Source organism: Chiloscyllium plagiosum, chromosome 2 (genome assembly GCF_004010195.1).
Source record: "Chiloscyllium plagiosum isolate BGI_BamShark_2017 chromosome 2, ASM401019v2, whole genome shotgun sequence".
Classification (NCBI taxonomy): Eukaryota; Metazoa; Chordata; class Chondrichthyes; order Orectolobiformes; family Hemiscylliidae; genus Chiloscyllium; species Chiloscyllium plagiosum.
This window is the reverse complement of record NC_057711.1, coordinates 83990608-84011198: the sequence shown is the minus strand read 5'-3', so window position 1 is coordinate 84011198 and position 20591 is coordinate 83990608. Positions and strand designations below refer to the sequence as shown.

Sequence of the window (20591 nt, the reverse complement as noted above, 5' to 3'; positions counted from 1 at the left end):
GAATGTATCTGTAATGTTTCAAAGCCACTAGTGATAGTTATGAATTTACTTAGCTTTGATGAAACATGATACATTACAGTTTTTATGCATCCGTTTACAAATAACAACTGTTGTTACTCATGGTTGCCCTTTTGGTAAAAGGCATGGCTCCTTCATTCTCACATGTTTTTCACCTGATCCTTTTACATGTCCCAAGTCTCCTAGTAGTACTCCAGAAACAGGTGCAGCAAGTATAGTCCAGCGTAGGGGCTGGAACCTGCTTTAGCATTAGCACAATTTTTTTTTCTGTGCTGGATTTCTGTTTCCATGGTGATCCAAGACCCAGGACTGAGAGGACTGGAAGTTCCAAATATGATTAGAACCTGGGCTTTTAAACATGTTTTCTTCTACTTAAGGGACAGCATGGGCAAACTGGAAGCTCTCTGTAATACAACAGGAAATCAGATGCACAATTTAGAAGAATTTTTTAACCCAGATAACAGTGAGAATATAAAACTCATTATCAGAGAGTTGCTGGGACAAATAATATTGATAATTTAAGACAAATTAGATAGATTGGGAGATGTGAGTAGAGAGTTTCGCTGATAGAATTAGAGGAAAAATGGCTGAGGATTTATTGATGCGTAAGTGCCAGCATAGACTGGTGAAACTTCTATGTAATCACGTAAGGGACTTTATTCCATGTAATTCTTACCTGTTATAAGTATCAGGTTATAAAGTCTAATAAATGATATTGTTCTCTGACATCTGAAACCTTAATTCAAAGAAAGTCTCATGCATTGGAATGATTAATATGTCACAGCACTACTTGGCACTTAGTTAAAAGATCAGTTCGAAATCCTATTTTCTGTTAATCTTTAAAAGGAGATGTGAAATTTACTTAAATCCTTGGTATGCTATTGTTTTTTTTTGTTTCTTCGAATAGACAAAAAGTTTGGAGTCAAAGCCAGGATTAATGGAGCTTTGGGCATAACTCTAAGTTTAGTGAAACAAAACCTCCAAAACTCCAAGCTGATTTTACCTTGTCTGCAACTGCTGCGGGTTTATTCCAGTAACTGTAAGTAACGTATGGAAAGTATTGTTGTAGCTGCATATTCAAACAACATTCATGTCTCTGAACTTTTCATGGACTGACTGAATGCCACAAATTACCTATATCTTTCGAAAATGATATGGACATATCAAGGAAAGGGGGATAAGTATCTGCTAAAAATGTTGAAAATTGGTATATTTCATTGGATTGGATAAGGTAATGGGCTATCACAATATTTGCCCATTGCGATTTATATTCAGACGTGGCTCAGATTAAATGCAGTCATAAATGTGAAAGCATCTTAGCTTCAATGTAGTACAGTCAAAATTGATTAGAAACTATTTATATTTATTCCAAAATCCATTAAAATGCCTTGTAAGTTAATCATACTTATTTGATTTTTTAAATTCGCTAGAATTTATTTTGGTTTTAATGGCTATACTATGTTCAATTTAATTTTCCACATTTTTTTTAGCTGTCAATGCTGTGTCCTTGGGTAAAAATGGTGTTGTGGAACTTATGTTCAAGATTATTGGTCCTTTTAACAGGAAGAACACAAGTCTTATAAAGTAAGTAGTATAAGAATCGATGGAAAGCATGAATAAATCAAGAAGTAATGTTTAATGTGCCATATTTGTTTTGTTTTCTTTAATAGATTTTAAAAGCACTCTTTTGTTGATTTTAGATGAAGATTTTCTCTGTCATGCTGGGGATGCATTGAAAAAGTATTAATCTTTGAATTTAGGCCCAAAAAAAGATGTATCGGTGCCTTTTTAAAATTGCAAGAATCCAGCAATATAGAAAAGCAAAGAGATTTAGGATCCAAGTAAATATATTCTTCAAAATTAGTGACCAGTTTCAGAAAGTAAAATGTTGTTACAATAAATTAAATATGAAGATACCAAAGCATAGGCAATTTTCCTTGAACACTCCAGGGGTTCCCTGCTCTCTGACACATATGGAATTAAGTTACTGTTCAAGAAGGACTGCCTAAATCCATTTGCACATGTAGCCCATACTTCAATGCAACTATTTTAAAAATGCATCTTTCATTATTCTGTGACATTAGATATTTGATGCAACTATTACGGAATTTGTTTGGCAGAAAGATATTTTGCCTGCATGTTCATTGGCTATTTGACAACTGAAAGTGTGTTAATGGTTCACTGATGTGCTGAAATGGGTGTCATAAATGGTATAATTTAGGTTCATTCTGCAATCTGATGTTTTCTGCAGAACATTGCATCTCAAAAGTGAATTTAAGCTGATGCATTAATCAGTGCTCTACTGAATTCATGTACCACTCTTTTTAACAATAATAGAATAAAACCATGAGGGGCATGGATGGGGTAAATAGACAAGGTCTTTTCCCCAGGGTGGGGGAGTCCAAAACTAAAGAACATAAGTTTGAGGTGAGGGGAAAGATTTAAAAGGGATCCAAGGGAAATCGTTTTCATGCAGAGAGTAGTGCGTATATGGAATGAACTGCCAGAGGAAGTTGCAGAGGGTGGTAGAATTGCAACATTTACACTTCCACAGATGCCTTTAAAGTTAATGAGAAGGGTTGAGAGGGATATGGACCAAATGCTGGAAAATGTGACTAGACGTATTTAGAATATCTGATTGGCATGGCAAGTTGGACCGAAGGGTCTGTTGCTATGTTGTATATCTCTGACTCTGTAACTGAGGTTCGAGGATTGCACTGTTTCTCTCCACTCCTACTGCTGCACTGGTCACAGCATTTATTTAAATGATTTGCCCAGTTAATGACCTGGCCAGATGTATACTTTCTCTATATTGCATTCACAATAAGAAGATTAATTAACTCGGTATCTTTAATAAACAGCAAGCTTATTGATTTTTAGAAAAGAAGATTTATTCAGCCAAGTTGCAAAGCTGGTTAATGAACAGATTGAAGTATGGAAATCAAAATATAGACAAAACAGCAGCATTTAAATATGCTTCCCCTGCAAAATGGAAAAATTTTAAATTACAGTACAAGTAGTAAATTCCATTGAAATAGATTAGCAATCTGATTTTTAGTTTTTTTTTCCATAAAGACTTAGGTGTTATGACCAATATACACTTATCCTTGTATCTATTGTGGGCATGTACATCAAATTTTTTTCAAGCTTTTAAAAGATTATTTTCTCCACCCTGGACCACTCTGATTTTCTTTTCTGGTAAATTCATCAATAGAATGGTTATATTTCTTTTCCTCCATTCATGGGATTCACTGGCTGGACCAGCATTAATGCATAATTGCCCTGGTGAAGGTGGTAGTGTGTTACCATCTTGAATCGCTGCAGTCCTTGTTATGAAGGGACATCTTGATGTAGCACTGTTAGAAAGGAAGTTGCAGGATTTTGACCCAGTGACAGTGAAATAATCAGGATAGTGTGTGGCTTGAAATTGTCTCAGCCAGATGTATATGGCTTTCTAGTTGGTTCCTTCACCATCTGAACTTATCTTTTAAGTGCCATTCAACTACTCTCCATGATGAACATTGTGAAGTAGCCACCTGTTTTTAAGTTTTTATTTCCAGTTTTTCTTCTTGAAATCAAATTTTACCATCTGCCATTGTGGGATTGAAATCCATTTTCCTGGAACATTAGCGTGGGTTGAGGATTACCAGTCCAGTGCCATTAGCACTATGCCAGCATATCCCCAGAAACCTTATAACTTCCCTTTTAGTCTTGGGCAGGGAACTCCTCTAATGATTGTACTTTTGCTCTTCGTGATTGCACTTGTCCTTGCCTTACTATATGTCTAGAGAAATTACATGTATTTCTGCAGACTCATTTTTGGTAAGGTTTGTTACTGAAACAGCTAACTGTAATTTTATAAACAGAGCTTTTAATTGTTCCAAGTGATTCATCCACATGCCACTGTATAACAGCACATTATCAGAGGAAACTCAACTTGGGAATACATGCTGTTACTTCATTAATCTCTAGAAAGCAGATTTTTTTTAGCCCAAGCGATATTATTTGGCATCAGAAAAGATTGTTTGGTTTGACAAAGGTCATTCCCAGATGTTTAAGGAACCAGCCAGTATCTTTTGAAAATAAGTCTACTTTGGTTAGAAGTCTGGCTCTGCCAATGCTGTAAGTACAATCTTCTAAATGAGGAATTGCGTTGGAACTTGGCTTTGTTGCTATATTAACCTTTTTTGTTCAACCAAATCTTTAATCGTGACAGTAAGGCATTAACAGTACTGAGGAATCCAGCTGCCTTGAGTGGGTTGAATGAGGCATTTTTCCAATATGTGTTGGATTTTTGCTTTCACTTGAGCCTGTGTCTCTCGAAAATGTTGAGAATATTCCATAGTAGAGGATTCTCACACATCCACATGACGTATTGCCAAGGTTGCCTATCTGGTTTGTCTTTACAAACTGTCTTAAATTCTACGATTAGTCTTAATGGGTCTCCTCATTGCCCTGCCTCTGAATATAAAATCATGGTGTCTCACCTCCCTAATTGTTCCATGTTAGGTAATAAGATGGTAAGTGGCACTGTTTTGGAGTTGTCCGGACCTCCTCCTGCTTTATCCTACTTTCTCTTTTTATCCGGTACTGTCCTTACTACCCATCTGTGGCTCATTCTTCTGACAGGATGTTAATTCGTCATATTGGAGGTAACATAGCTGATTCTCTTTCTGGCATTCTGGGGCATCAGTCAAATAATTTACTTTGTCAAAAACAGAAATTGCTGGAGAAACTCAGCAGGTCTAGCAGTATCTGTGGAGAGAAAGCAGAGTTAACATTTCAAGTCCAGTGACCCATCTTCAGAATACTGGTTTTGTTTTAAATCTTCAGCATCCGCATTTCTTTGTTTTTAATTAACGTTGTCAGTTGTTTTGATTTCCCTTAATAGACCACTGTTTTGAGTTTTTAGTGGTTAACATTGTAAAGCCTACAGTACTAGCATATTATTCCTTGGTTGAAATGTTTGGGTATTGATGTAGTTGTTAGCCCATTTCCTGGAACATTAGCTTAGGTTGAGGATTATCAGTCCAGTGCCATTAGCACTATGCCAGCATATATCCAGAAACCTTAACTTCCCTTTTAGTCTTTGTTTTTAATTAACGTTGCCAGTTGTTTTGATTTCCCTTTAATAGACCACTGTTTTGAGTTTTTAGTGGTTAACATTGTAAAGCCTACAGTACTAGCATATTATTCCTTGGTTGAAATGTTTGGGTATTGATGTAGTTGTTAGCCCATTTCCTCATGGTTGTGGAACTTGGAAAAGTTCTTGAGTCAGTCCCAGAACATGGCTATATAATCTATGCAAAATATTTGTTTCTCTGTTCTTAAAACTTTCTTTTTATTAGCTTCACATGACTTCTCATCTCATGTCCATAAATTAATTCAAAAGGACTAAAACCAGTGTGCTCGTTTGGTGAAACCAGATAGCAAACAAAAGAAATTCCAGTTTTTCTCCCAGTCATGGGCATGTATGTGACAGTATATTCTGATCCTCGTTTTCAAGATTTGATGGGATTGCCCTAAACCCCTTCTGTCCTTCAATATTGTACAAATGACTTTAATTATTTTACACCCAGACCCTTCATAACTTCTTAAAACATTGTTGACATAATGTTGGAACCTTATCCGATTGGATCTACATCATTTATCCAGATCCAGAGAAAAACTGGGTTAACTTCTCTACCTGTATCTTGGCAGAAATTGTTCTCAAGAATATGGCCTCTGGGGAACCAAGTAACTATACCTCAAATGGTAATGATATACAGTTGTCCCGTTTTTATTTTTGGTTGAAGGCAGTCTGCCAGCACCCTATTAAATGGCTCCATAAAAACTGGTTTGGGAATTAGAGGTGGCAATTGGATTTCAGGCTGTGATTTTTCCCAATCTGGCCAATTTTATGCAACTGCACTATGCCTTTGTGAAGTCTTGGCTAGTAATATGCTTGAGTCATCTGATCCTACAGGCCTTGCCATAGGAAACTCACAGGCTATCCTGAGCATCTCCTGACAATATTTGCATAACACCACTATTTAGTGAACTACTGTCCACTGTTTGTCAGCAGGTCCATGTGGAGCTCTCCACTTTCACAGCAAAAGGCTGAAGAGGCTGGGGCTATTTTACCTGGAACGTTGAAGCTTTAGTGGTGACCTTATAGAAGTTTATAAAATCATGAGGTGCATATGTAGGGTAAATAGACAGGGTCTTTTCCCCAGGGTAGCAGAGTCCAAAATTAGAAGGCAAATATTTAAGGTGAGAGGCAAAAGGTTTAAAAGGTACCTAAGGGACAACTTCTTCACGCAAAGGGTGGGACATGTATGGAATGAGCTGTGAGAGGGAGTGGAGGAGGCTGGTAACATTTAAAAGGCATTTAGATGGGTATATGCGTAGGAAAGGTTTAGAGGGATATGGGCCAAATGCTAGTAAATGGGACTAGATTTATTTAAGATACCTTGTCAGCATGGATGAGTTGAACTGAAAGATCTGTTTCCATGCTGTACAGCTCTATGACTTGAATCCTGTTTCTAATGAAGTAACATGCTTGAATTTGTCCTGCTTCACCCTTGCTTTGAGCCCATTGTACTATTTTACTTAACTCTGGAGTGGCTTATTAAGTCCTGATCTGAGAAGCCTGACTGAACATTTCCTTCAGGTTTTCCAGATCGCCCAGAAAATGTCTGGATAGCTGTCTGTAATGCCAGATTGACCTCCACCAGTGGAACTTGTTGAACCATTACATGGAACACTGCACAGGAAGGGAAATTTCCTGGAACGTTATCAGCAAATGGTCTGTCTCCTTGACTTCATTTAGACATTCCATGGCTATTGTAAAAGCTACTACTTTTACTGTGGCCAAATCATGCATCAGAAGTAAGTCAATTCCATCTACAAGTAAACTATGGGTAACCTCTACAGTTACAAAACTAGATAATAGGCCAAACTCCAGGTATACCCAAACAGAAAGAGTAGGTTTACACGCTGCCGTTAACTAAAACCCTGGCCTTCCATGCTCACTGGTGGAATTGTCACACATTTTGCACGGCAAAAGACTTCCTGTGGCTCTTGTATTCCAAAGTGAGTTGTTGATTTACATGCCTCATTTACGAGATAAAGAGTTATTTTTCTTTTTGGCAAGATTTCCCTGCAGTTGTTGGATAACTTGTCTACCTCCCTCACGATGATTAATCCTGTTGCTTTACCCCGAAGCCCACAGAAGTGGGCTATGTAAACATTTAGGCTCTCTGACATGTTGACCACTCTCGGCACCTTTTCTTCCTGATCTGAGCTTGAGATCCCAGGGCATTCCAAACTGTCTGTCCTTGTCCTTGGCTATTTTCCTCCCTCTCATTTGCCTTACTTCTATTCTTCTTGGCTTACGTGAAGATGATTGGAAAAAAAGAGTTTGAAACTGGTAATCATCAGTTGCCTGCCTTGTTTTTGTAACCCCGGTTCTCATGATTGGAAGTAGTGGATTTTTAAATTCTGTCAAGAGAATTATTTCCCTAAGGATCTCAAATGTAGTATCTTTAATCCCCTTATCCAGCAGTCAAACATACTTTGCTTTACATGCTCAAATTCAACATAACTCTGTTTAGACTTTTACCAAAGGTTTTTAAATTTCTACCTTAAGTGTTGGGGTCTGGATTTATTCAAGCAGAAAACCTTTTTGTGCTACCTCATTATCTATAGACCCTTGCTCAAAAAGCCTGGCATAAACCTCATTTCTTGCTCGTCAGTCTGCTTTGCGTGAGTAATGTGCAATTTTCTTCTGGCCACCCCATCTGTTTAGCTATCTTTTTAAAAGAAATTTTAAAACTGTCTTTGTTCCTTCAATGAAACTTTGGAAGGGCTTGCACAAATTTAACAGCTCCTTGTTGGGTCTTGGAATGAATTCAGATCTTGCCTCCTCGGTTTATTAGTCAGGATCAAAGGCATCTTTTTTCCCCAGCTTTTTAAGCTAGCCTTCTGTTTCTTGCTCTTTTCCTTTCTGTCTCTCTGTCTTTTTCCCTTGCTTATAATAGTTTTAAGGTATCTTTCTTTTCTCACCTTGATATCTGGTCCTCCAATCAAGTGCTGATTGCCATTGAATGTGGGATCCTCCTAGGAGCCTGCAAGCCAGTTCAATAGGATTTGCTTTTAGGCTTACCATATAGTGACTGCCTTACAAGTCATTTGGAAGAATATCAGTGGTATTGAGATGAAGCTGTACATTTTGGCTTGATCGACTGCTTACAGGGCTCAACTAGGACTGGTCGTGAATGTTCCTGCCCTGGACTTGATCTGGGCAGAAGCACGAAGGCTGCAGGACCTCTACCTCATATACTGTAGCCTTCATTCAATGTTACACTCCTTTATCAGGTTTTAAAGTTGTTAAAATAATTCTCCTTATTCTGTAATGTAGATTGCAGCGGTTCAATAAAGCAGCTGATCACCATCCTTTTGTGTGCAACTGTGATAGGCAGTAAATGCAGGCCCAGCCAGAGATGCCCATGTCCCACAAGTGGATTAAAAACAAAACTTTATCTGTTGCCTCTCTATCAGTTAAATTTGTAATCCCAGAAGGAAACTTATATTTGTTTTCTGTCGCAAGGGTTAATGAAATGCATCAAATTTTTTTGTGTGTTATAGAGTCTCATTGGACACACTGGCAGCATTGCTGAAGAGCAGTAAGTGTTTTTATCTATTATCTGTGGATCGACAGTTGATCATTAAGGAAAGAAATTCTCTTTCCTCTTTAAAATTTGTTTTTGAGATTGCTTCCTTTTTTTCCCTTCCCTTCTTATGCAGGGGCATAAATCTACCGTGTTAAATGCTGTTTGGTCTAAATGCCTATGTGAAAATTCATCTCGTGAGTGAGCTTCATAATTAAACCTGATCCCACTTTTTGATTTTATTCACATATTTTAATTCTTCACATCATTGCCATTTTCAGTTGATGTAGTTTAGATTGAGACTTAAGTGGTATAGAACCTAAACCATCTCCACTCACTTTTATAACCATTATGTCTTTAACACACTGAAGGACATTCATGAAAAAGTTTAATATTTAAGTCAATCCGATAGTTTTGAGGTCACTAGTGCAGTGACAAGCTTTTTATTCCAGATTTATTTCAGTGAATTTCTTCATCAAGTGAATGTAAATTATCTCATGCACTTTTTTGAAGAAGAGCATGGTTTCCTGACCAATATTTAATCCTCAATTGATATCACTAAAACAGATTATCATGCTGTCGTTTGTGAGAACTTAGCTGCAGCATTTTCTATTGTGACACTTAGTATATTTTAAAAGTAATTCATTAATTGTAAAGCAGTCCAGAATACCCTATTGTATGGACTAGGTCAAAGCCCCTCGAAATATATTCAAGCCCCCTCAAAATATATTAAGATAGTTTGGAGTCTAACATTTTCTTATTTTAAAGGTAAGTGTAAGATGTTGTGTTCTTGATGCAACTCGATTGGTCAAACAACCCGGCTTGAAACAAAACATGCTTTATTTATAAGCTATAATTAAAATACAGACAAAAGTAAAATAAAAGAATTGACTTAACTATAACTCTATTGAAATACTTAAAATTATATATGTATTACCTAATACTAATTAAGTGTTCCAATGTAGTATCATCCCATAAACATGCTGTTGGTAAAGGCAAATTCAGTAAAATAGATTGTCTCACATGCAATTCTAGCAGCAAGAAGGGATAAGAGCTCCCTTATCCAGCTACAAGACACCACCAACTGCCAATGAAGTCTAAAACTAAAAATAATCCTGGTTCTGTAGGAGCTGACCCTACCCATACAGGCTGCTTCTATTGTTCCAACTTGTTTTTAAAAAAAGCCTCAAGGCCTCACAAGCCGTTTACTTCATTGGCTTTGGAGGAGGATGCTCGACATCTTTGTCTCAACCTTTCTCCATGAAAAACATAGGGCATCATAAACCTCTTAAAGCCATAGTATCGTCACACTATATTTGTGAAAGGCATGACATAGAAGAAAGGCTTTTTGGTTGTTGGAGTTTAGTGAATGCAGTTAATAGCAGTTCAAAAAGCTACTATACAAAAATTCAATTTAGCTCCTCAAAACTTATATATGACTTAAAACATTCTAATAATTTTATTACCCTAATAGTCTGGAGCACTGGTCCAATCCAGAGATGTCAAATTCCCACCAGGAGGAGAAGATATTTGAATGTGAGGGTTAGAATCTCTCTGCTGGTTGCCACAAAACTATCGTATTGCATTAAATTCATATTGTTTAGAAAAGAAAACTTACAGTGCTTACATGCTCTTAGCTGCATGTGATTCCAGACTCTCAGCAATGATCCTTAAATGTCCTATGAAATGGTCAAAGAATCATAAAGCATGGCAACTAACTTTTCGGTCCAACCAGTCCATGCTGAATATAATCCCAAACTAAGCTAGTTCCACCTGTCTGCTCCTGGCCCATATCGCTCTAAAACTTTCCTATTTATGTACTTACCTAAGTATATTTTAAACATTGTAACTGTTCCTGCATCCACAACTTCCTCAGGAAGTTCATTTCACACACTAACCCCCCACTCTGTTTCAAAAAAAAAATCCCTCCTGTCTTTTTAAAATCTCTTTTTCTCACCTTAAAAATATGCTCCCTAGTCTTGAAATCCCTCATCCTAGGCAAAAGACACCTACCATTAACCCTATCTATAGCCCTCTTGATTTTATAAACGTCTCAAGGTTACCTCTCAACCTCCTATGCTCCAGTGAAAAATGTCCCAGCCTATTCAGCCTTTATTTATAACTCAAACCTTCCATACCTGGCAACATCCTGGTAAATTTCACTTGCACCAAACCATGACAAAAAAAACTGGAATAAAAATAATATGTATAGCTCTTTCTTCTCCCAAAAAGTTTGCAAAATTTTTTGACTTTTGGTTCTCACACCTTTTCTTCCCCTTTAATCTGTAATAGTGGTAAATCATGAAGTATACCTATTATTTATTTTAAAATGTGTATGTATCTTTTATTATAGAAACCAATGCCAGGAGAGCAGTGGATAGGGGATACCTTCCTGTTCTTCTCACAATTTATATTGATTGGCATAGACATGACTCAAGGCATCGGCATGTGCTTATCCGCAAAGGGATTTTAACCTGCATCAAGAATATCACAAGTATCAAGTTGGGCAGGAAAGCTTTCGTGGATGCTGAAGGGATGAAAGTCTTATATAATTCCTCTCAAGTAAATATCTTAATTGGTTTTTAACTTTTAAATAATTATGTGGACATAATCCCAAGATTTTGGGATTCACTTCAGTTGTAATTGTAACACCTAGTTCAATTTCAGTTGTGGTCCTGAGTTGCAAGACCTAATCTAACGGTTTAATAGTCCGAATTTATAACTAGTATATTTTTACAAATTTTACAGGATGTATGAAGTTCATCAAATTAATTCATAAAGATAAAACTTAAAAACTAAAACCAAAAAGAGCAATCACATTGCTCGGAGTATACTTTGGATTCCCCCAACAGTCAATGAAAAATAGAAGTAAATAGATAGGAGGCTGGAAGAACAAGCCAGGCAGCATCAGTAGGTGCAGAAGTCAATATTTCGTGTGTAACCCTTCTTCAGGACTGGGGGTGGATGTGGTGGGAGCTGTAGATAAAAGGGGAGGCAGGGACAGGGTGGTGAAATGAGGATAGGTGAAAATGGGTAGAAGGTACGAACTGGTTGGTCAATGGGAGGAATGAGTCTGGTCTGGGGGTCCGGTCAGCCCCTGCAGACCCTGCTGTGATGCTCGGTGAAGCGTTCCCTGAGTTTACATTCGGTCTCCCCAACGTAGAGAAGACCACTTCGGGAGCACCTGACGCAGTAAACTAGGTTGGAAGAGAGGCAGGTGAACCTTTGTCTCACCTGGAAGAACTGTTTGGAACCCTGGATGGAGGTGAGGGGGTGGTGTACTGGCAGGTTTGTAGTAAACATGGGTCTGGAGACTGTCTCTGGAGATGGAAATGGTGAGGTTTAGAAAGGGAGGGAGATGGACCAAGTGAATTTGAGGGCAGGGTGACGTTGATGAACTGCTCCAGTTCAGCCTCGGTGAAGGACACTGAACTGATGCAGTCAACGAGGTAATGGTGGAAGAGTTGGGGTACAGTGCTTGTGTAGGTGCAGAAGAGGGACTGTTTGATATAGCCAACAAAGAGACAAGCATGGCTGGGGCCCATCCGAGTGCCCATGGCCACCGCCTTGATTTGGAAGAAATGGGAGGAGTTAAAGGAAAAGTTATTGAGTGTGGGGACCAGATGTCCACCTATTTTGAACAACGAGCTTTTCCTTCCTCCGTCATCCAGACAGCCCTCCACCGCACCACTGTCATACCCCGTTCCACCACTCTAAGTGACCCCCCACGCAATAAAAACAGAGTCTCCCTTGTACTCACCTACCACCCCACCATCCTGCATCCAACACATCATCCTCAAACACTTCCGCCAATTCCAAATAGACCCCACCACCAAGAACATCTTCCCCTCCCCATCCTTCTCTGCCTTCGGCAAGGACTGTTCCCTCCAACAGTCCTTGATTTATGCCGCCCACGCCACCGAACCCCCAAGTACCTTCCCTTGCAACCAGAAAAGATGCAAAACCTGTTGGTACACCACCCCCTTCACCTCCATTCGGGGCCCCAAACAGTCCTTTCAGGTAAGACAAAGGTTCACCTGCCTCTCTTCTGACCTAGTTTTCTGCATCAGGTGCTTTTGATGTAGTATCCCCTCCATTGGCAAGACTGAACATAAACTTAAGGAACAGTTCACTGAGCATTGCAGCCAGGTCTGCAGGGGCTGACCGGACCTCCCAATCACCGCCCATTTCACTTTCCCCAACCACTCCCTTTCCAACATTATCATCCTTGACCTCCTCCGTTGCCAAGACAAACTACAGTTCCTATTGGAGGTGCAGCACCTTCTCTTCCACCTGGGCAGCCTGGAGGACTCGACACTGAGTTCTCCAATTTCAAATAACCTCCCTTCCCAGCCCGTCCTCCTCCCTTCCCAGCCCCTCCTCCTCCCTTGGAGGAGAAAGTGAGGTCTGCAGATGCTGGAGATCAAAGTTGAAACTTTATTGCTGGAACAGCACAGCAGGTCAGGCAGCATCCAGGGAACAGGAGATTCGACGTTTCGGGCACAGGCCCTCCTCCTCCCTTCCACTGCTGCCTGCCACGAACTGGATTCATTCCTCACATTGACCAACCAGGTCATACCCTCAACCTGTTTTCACCTATCCCCACTTCAACACCCTGCTCCCGTCTCTCCTTTTATCTGCAGCTCCTCCCACACCCACACCCAGTTCTGAAGAAGGGTTACACCTGAAATGTCAGCTTCTGCACCTCCTGATGCTGTCTGGCTTGCTGTGTTCCGTCAGCCTCCTGCTTGTCTATGCTGGATTCCAGTATCTGCTGTTTTTTTCTCAAAACCAAAGAAAAAATAGAAGAGCAGATACATAAACAATTCTCAAAGAGTAATAAGGTTGTAATCGTGAATTTTATCTTTTCCCAACATTAACTGGGATAGTCATAGTGTGAAAGGTCTATAGAGAGCAGAATTCTTAAAATGCATCCAAGAGAGCTTTTTAAGTCAGTGTGTCACAGGCCAGTGGTCTTGGACTGTTATTTTAGGTGATGAAGCCTAGCAAAAAGCGCTTACATCAGTAGAGGAGCATTTTGCAAACAGTGACATGAAAACAAACCTCAGTTATATTCCAAGTACATTATGGATAAAAGGCAAGAGAATTAAGGAAAAGAATGGTAAGTTGTGCATGGAGACTTAGGACATAGATAATGTTCTACGTTAATACTTTATGTCAGTATTTACTAATGAGAGGCGTGATGTGGGTAAAGAAATCAGGGAGAAGATCTTTGATATACATTGTCAGAGAGAGCTTTTTCAGTAGTCTGGTAGACTTAAACATAGATAAATCTCCAGGGCTAGATGAAATGTATCCCAACTGTTGAGTGAGGGAAGGACGAAATAATAGGGGTGCTGGCAATAATTTTCCTCTCTAGCCACACAGTTGGCAGAGAACTGGAGGACAGCAAATGTGGTACCATTTTTCAAGAAGAAGGAATAAACCAGGAAACTACAGGCCAGTCAGTCTAAGATCAGTGGTTGGGAAACGATTGGAAGTAGTTGTGATAGACAGAATAAATCTAAACGGAGAGGCAGAGATTAATCAACAACAGTCGGCATGGGATTTCTCACGGGAAGGTCATGTCCAACTAACTTGATTGAAGTTTTTGTAGAGGTGACCAGGTGTGTCGATGAGTTCAATGTTTTGATGTGCTCTATTTGGATTTCAGTGAGATTTTTTTTATGATGACTGGCATGGAATAGTCTTAGCAAAGATCCATGCAAACTTGGAAATTGGGTCCACGGTTCGTTGAGTGACAGGAAGGAGAGCATGGTAATTTCTGACTGAAAGTGTGTCCTGCAGAGTGCCACAGGGGTCATTGTTGGGGCACTTGGCATTCATGATTTACATAAATGATTTAGACTTGAATTTCAGGCAGATGGTTGATACAAAAATTGGTGGATGGTAAGTAGTGAGGAAGGTAGCCTTAGATTACAGGAGGATATCGATGGACTGGTCAGATGGGCTGATGAATGACAGATTGAGCTCAATCCAGAATAAATGTAAACTGGTGCACTTGATCAGCAGTAACAAGGCAAGAGAGACCAAAGTGTGCATATACACCGTTACCTTAAGAAACCAGGACAGATAGATAAAGTGGTGAAGAGGGCAAATTGGATACTTGCCTTTATTCGCTAAGGTATAGAGCAGGGAGATGCTGGATGGTATAAAATGTTGTTAGGTCACAACTGGAGTATTGTGTGCAGTTCTGGAATCCACATTAAAAGAAAAACATAATAACATTGGAAAGAGTATGGAGGAGATTTACTAGGATGTTGCCTGAGCTGGAGAGTTTTAGTTATGAAGAGCGATTGGATAGACTGAGGTTGTTTTCCTTAAAGCAGAGGGGATTGAGAGGGTTCATGATTGAGGGACATAGATAAGTAGACAGAAATTTTTTTCTCCTTGATCAGTGATCAGGGAGCATAGATTTAAGATAAGGGGCAGATTTAGAGGAGATGTGAGAAAAATCATCTTCATGCAGAGGGTGGTGGGAATCTGGAACACGCTGCCTTTCAGGATGATACAGGTAGAAACCTTTTGAATATTTAAGCAGTGTTTAGATGTGCACTCTCAATGTCAAGGCATACAAGGCATTGGGCCAAGCGCAGGAAAATGGAATTTGAATATTTAGATATTTGATTTTGACTGGCACAGGCAACTTTTTTCTGTGCAGTAGATCTCTATGATTCTATGGTAAGAGAAGATTTTTTTTTCCTCTTAGGCAAAAAAAAATCAAGGGCTGTCTGGAATATGGACTATGGAATTCACCAGATGATCCATGATTGTATTCAGTGGTCAAGGGCTTGAGTGACCTACTTCTGCTCCACATTTTTATGTTCAAATGTATGGATGTTCATATCAATATATATGTTCATCTTTTGTTTAAAAGATTTAAGTATTTACCATTGAAGTAATCCCAGCACATGCACGTGTTCATGCGCACACACAAAATGTTAGAAATGTTCTCTCCAGAGATTAACTTTGGGGGAGCAAACACCTTTGAGTAAATTGGTTACTGGCATGTGCTGTTGACCCTCTGGAATCTCTTCAGATTCATTTAGGATGTTAAAACGAAATCTTACAGAAGGCTTTGTGGGAGAGCAACTATTTTGGCTTTAAAGGTCTCAAACAATAACCTCATGTAGGTACTTCAGAATGCTAGGGAAGCCTAAGCTGGAAGTCTTGTCCTTTTTTTTTAAGACTATACCTCAATTGAACTCAAGACATATGACTTTTTTAAAAATGTTCTTTTTTTTTAAGAAGCAAGTGTCCCAATTTCAGTTGCTTCCTTGCAACAAAATGAATGTCCAGATATCTCCTCACCACCTCAGATGAACTAATTTTCACAATCCATCAAACATGATTCCTCAAACAATAATCCATCAGACATGATTCCTCAAACGATAATTCTTCAAACATGATTCCTCAAACAATACTAATAATAGAAGTGTTTCCACAACATCGTCTAAGTTTAAACTTTTTGAATAATGTTTTTGCTCGCCTGTTTAGCAAGAATATTTTAAAAATCTTTGCTGAGTTTTCCATGCATATATAAATTTTAAATATTGCAATTCTTAAAGAGAACTGTGATATAGAATCTGTAGACTGCAATTATCATCTTCACTTTTTTCGTTTTCAGGATTGCCTTTCGGTGAGAACCCTGGATCCTCTGGTCAATATCTCTAGTCTCATCATGAGAAAATGCTTCCCTAAAAATCGGCTTCCCATTCCAACTATCAAGAGTGTATACCACTTCCAGTTACTAGTAATCCCAACAAGTGGCCCTGTAGCTCAACTGTATAATTTACCTCCTGAAGGTAAGTTTTTGAGAACTTTGAACAGTCTTTTCCAAAACAAAAAGTAAAGTGAGCAGCTAGTATATTAAATAAGTGAATTTGAATGCATGATGCATATTGAAAATAAGGTGGAGACAAACCTATAAATTGGTCAAAGTTGTATTCCTTCCACAAATGAACATTTGGCTCAATCTGGACAAATAATACGGCAGCATAGTTATCCAAGTTACTGGTGTACTTCGTCATTGGTTTTGGTCAAAACTACCAATATTCACCAAGATATGAACAGGTGAAGAGAATTGTTTCTGAAGTTACCATATTTTTGTACATCTAGAGCAAACTTAATCTCTGACTCAGACAAACAATTTTCTTGTAAATATGTATTCTTCTGCATACCTGTAGGCATCTGTGTTACGTTGACCTCCACAGAAATGCATCCCATATTTGGAATTAGATAATATGGGTAGTCAAAGTATACCTCTATCTCCAATCTCAGTTGCTAATTGGCTGATTGCTTCAATCTAATACTAAATTGCCCATACTATCCAGGGATGTGAAGGCTCGGTGAGTTAACTATGGGTAATGGAGGTTTACAGGGATCAGGTAGTGAGGGTGGGATTAGGTAGGATGCTGTTCAGAGGGTTAGTGTGGATTCGATGATCTGAATGGCCTGCTCCGTACTGTAGGGATTCTATGATTCTAATCCTCTGTGCTGTTTCTAAGGGCCTGTTCAATTATTCGTGACAGAGGATAGATGGTGAGTCATAGCAAGAAGAGGCACTTATTTTATGATACAACAGATAGTTTATTCAAAGTTTGAGAGAAGATTTGTAGCTCGGGTGCTCGTTGTTGTGGTTCTGTTCGCCGAACTGGAAGTTTTTGTTGCAAACATTTCGTCCCCTGTCTAGGTGACATCCACAGTGCTTGGGAGCCTGCTGTGAAGCGCTTCTGTGATGTTTCCTCCGGCATTTATAGTGATTTGTACCTGCCGCTTCCGGTTGTCAGTTCCAGCTGTCTGCTGCAGTGGTTGGTATATTGGGTCCAGGTCGATGTGCTTATTGATTGAATCTGTGGATGAGTGCCATGCCTCTAGGAATTCCCTGGCTGTTCTCTGTTTGGCTTGTCCTATAATAGTAGTGTTGTCCCAGTCGAACTCATGTTGCCTGTCATCTGAGTGTGTGGCTACTAAGGACAGCTGGTCATGTTGTTTCGTGGCTAGTTGGTGTTCATGGATGCAGACCATTAGCTGTCTTCCTGTTTATCCTATGTAGTGTATACCACAAAGGTATACAGGAAAGCCACACACACAGACCAAGTCCTAAACAACGAAAGCAACCACCCCAACACACACAAAAGAAGTTGCATCAAGACACTGTTCAAAAGGGCCACAACACACTGCAGTACACCAGAACTGCAAAAAGAGGAAGAAGAACACCTATACAATGTATTCGCCAAAAACGGATACCCCCGCAATTTCATCAACAGATGCCTAAGGGAAAGATAACGGAATGAGGACATGCCACAACCCAACGGAATGAGGACATGCCACACTACCATACATCAAAAACATTTCTGAACTGACAGCCAGACGACTGTGACCACTAAGACTCATAACAGCACACAAACCAACAGCCACTCTCAGACAACAACTCACCAGGATGAAGGACCCGATACCCAGCATGAGCAAAACCAATGTAGTGTACAAAATCCCACGCAAGGACTGCACAAAACACTACATAGGACAAACAGGAAGACCGCTAACGGTCCGCATCCTTGAACACCAACTAGCCACGAAACAACATGACCAGCTGTCCTTAGTAGCCACACGCTCAGATGACAAGCAACATGAGTTTGACTGGGTCAACACTACTATTATAGGACAAGCCAAACAGAGAACAGCCAGGGAATTTCTAGAGGCATGGCACTCATCCACAGATTCGATCAATAAGCACATCGACCTGGACCCAATATACCAGCCGCTGCAACGGACAGCTGGAACTGACAACCGGAAGCGGCAGGTACAAATCACTATAAATGCCGGAGGAAACATCACAGAAGCACTTCACAGAAGGCTCCCAAGCACTGTGGATGTCACCTAGACAGGGGACGAAACGTCTGCAACACAAATTCCCAGATAGTTTATTGCATGATAGCAATCGTTTTAAGTTACATTGATTAGTTAAGCATGCCTATTTCAGATTAGCAAGTGCCTGTCACTTCTGACCCATTGGGCTCTCATGCAAGACTGCATGATTCTCCACCCAAGACTGAGAAATATTATCAAATTGGGCAGAATTTATCACAACTTCAATATCAATGCTTCCAAAACCATTACCTTGTACAATCATAACATTTAGAATTACTCTTTTCAATTACCCTAACCAAGAAAAAAAATGTGTCACCTACCTGTCTATCTCTTTAAAGTATAACATAGGTTTTAGTAAGATCCCGTCTCATTCTTAAAAGCTCCAGATAATACAGCCTCGGTTTGCCCAATCTCTCTTCAAAGGACAGTCCTGTTGTCCCCGTAACATGCTAGTGAAACTTTGATGCCTTTTGTCCATGTCAATTAAATCCCTCATAAGGTAAAGAGATCAAAAGTGCATATAATACCCGAGGTGAAGTCTCACCAAGGATATGTGCAATTGAATCAAGACTTTACTACTACCATATTCAAATGCTCTTGTGATTCTCCCTAAATAGTCGACATTTGCTACCATCCAATCAACTGGCTCCATTAAACTTTGGAGGATGATTACCAGTTCACCCACAATCTGCATAGCTACCTCTTTCTGGGAACCTAGCCCTTAGTCTCATTAATTTCTCCAATACAATCTCCTCACTAATACTAATTTGCATTACATCCTCATTCTCCCTCATTGTTTGGATTTCTGATAGAATTTACAGCTTTGAAGGAAACTGTATGGTTCCTCCCTCCTCTGTTAGCTGTTTGAAAAACAACTATCCATTTAGTTCCATGCCCTGCTCTTTTCCCAGAGCCTCATAACATTTTCTCCAAGTATTTATCCAGTTTGTTTTTGGAGGTTATTATTGAATCTCATTTTCATTATTCTTTCCAATCAAGCATTATAAATGACAACATTTTGTTTCTCTTCACATTTGCCTCTGCTTCTTTTTGCCAATTACCTTAAGTCTTTGTGATTGGTAATTGATCATTCTGTGGTTGGACATAGCTTTGCCTTATTTATTCATAATGTTTTACATTTCCATCAAATCTCCCTTGCACTTTCTCTGTTAGAAGAAGAACTTCTCGATTTTGTTTAGACTGTCCATGCAACTGAAATCTTTGGTCATCTTCTCAGCATCCTCTCCAAGGTCTTGTGAAAGTGTTGAGAACTGTCTACAGTGTTCCTGATGGGACACAACTCAGTTTGATATATATAGTTGTCAACGTTAATGTGCATCATGTGATTTTTGACAGTGTAAATAACTTGGTATTCTCTCTATGACTCTATGATCGAGTCACCAGATGGTTCTTTGCTAAAATGTTTGATGACTATCAGTTACTTTGCCCACCACCTCATCCACTGGTCCAAAAGAAAGATGTAGAGCAAGAAGACAGCTCTTTCAAAGATGACGCAGAGGCAGAGCGGAAGAGTCGGACATCGCACAGAGCCAAGGTAATAGGGGACTCCATCGTGAGAGGAACTGACCGGGGTTTTTGTGGCAGCAGACAGGATTTAAGGATGGTGTGTTGCCTTCCTGGTGCCAGGGTGAAAGACATCGCGGACAGAGTGCAGGAAATCCTCAAGAACCAAGGTGAAGAACCAGAGGTGGTGGTACATGTCGGCACAAATGATGTCGGGAAGAAGAGGAGGAACATACTACAGCGGGACTTCGGAGAACTAGGAAGAAGGCTGAAAAGCAGGACGCCCAAGGTGGTTATCTCCGGTTTGCTTCCAGTTCCTCGGGCTAGTGTGGCCAGAAACAGGGAGATAATGGACTTGAACATGTGGCTGGGGAACTGGTGCAGGAAGCAAGGATTTAAATTCTTGGATCACCGGGGTGTGTTTTGTGGTAAACATAAATTATACAAGAGAGACGGTTTGCACCTTAATAGGTTAGGGACCAGCATCCTGGCAGGCAGGTTTGCTAC

At 39.6% G+C, this 20591-nt stretch overlaps 1 protein-coding gene across 8 annotated transcripts in view; it reads left to right on the top strand.

Annotated features, from left to right (window-relative positions):
• agtpbp1 (ATP/GTP binding carboxypeptidase 1) overlaps positions 1 to 20591 on the top strand; it is a 340116-nt gene that overhangs the window by 169876 nt on the left and 149649 nt on the right. For all 8 annotated transcript variants that reach the window (XM_043713129.1, XM_043713111.1, XM_043713092.1 and 5 more), the window contains 5 exons: positions 926 to 1057; positions 1509 to 1602; positions 8647 to 8684; positions 11023 to 11231; positions 16318 to 16495. In XM_043713129.1, coding sequence (XP_043569064.1) covers positions 926 to 1057; positions 1509 to 1602; positions 8647 to 8684; positions 11023 to 11231; positions 16318 to 16495 — 651 coding nt within the window. The remainder of the gene's footprint in view (positions 1 to 925; positions 1058 to 1508; positions 1603 to 8646; positions 8685 to 11022; positions 11232 to 16317; positions 16496 to 20591) is intronic.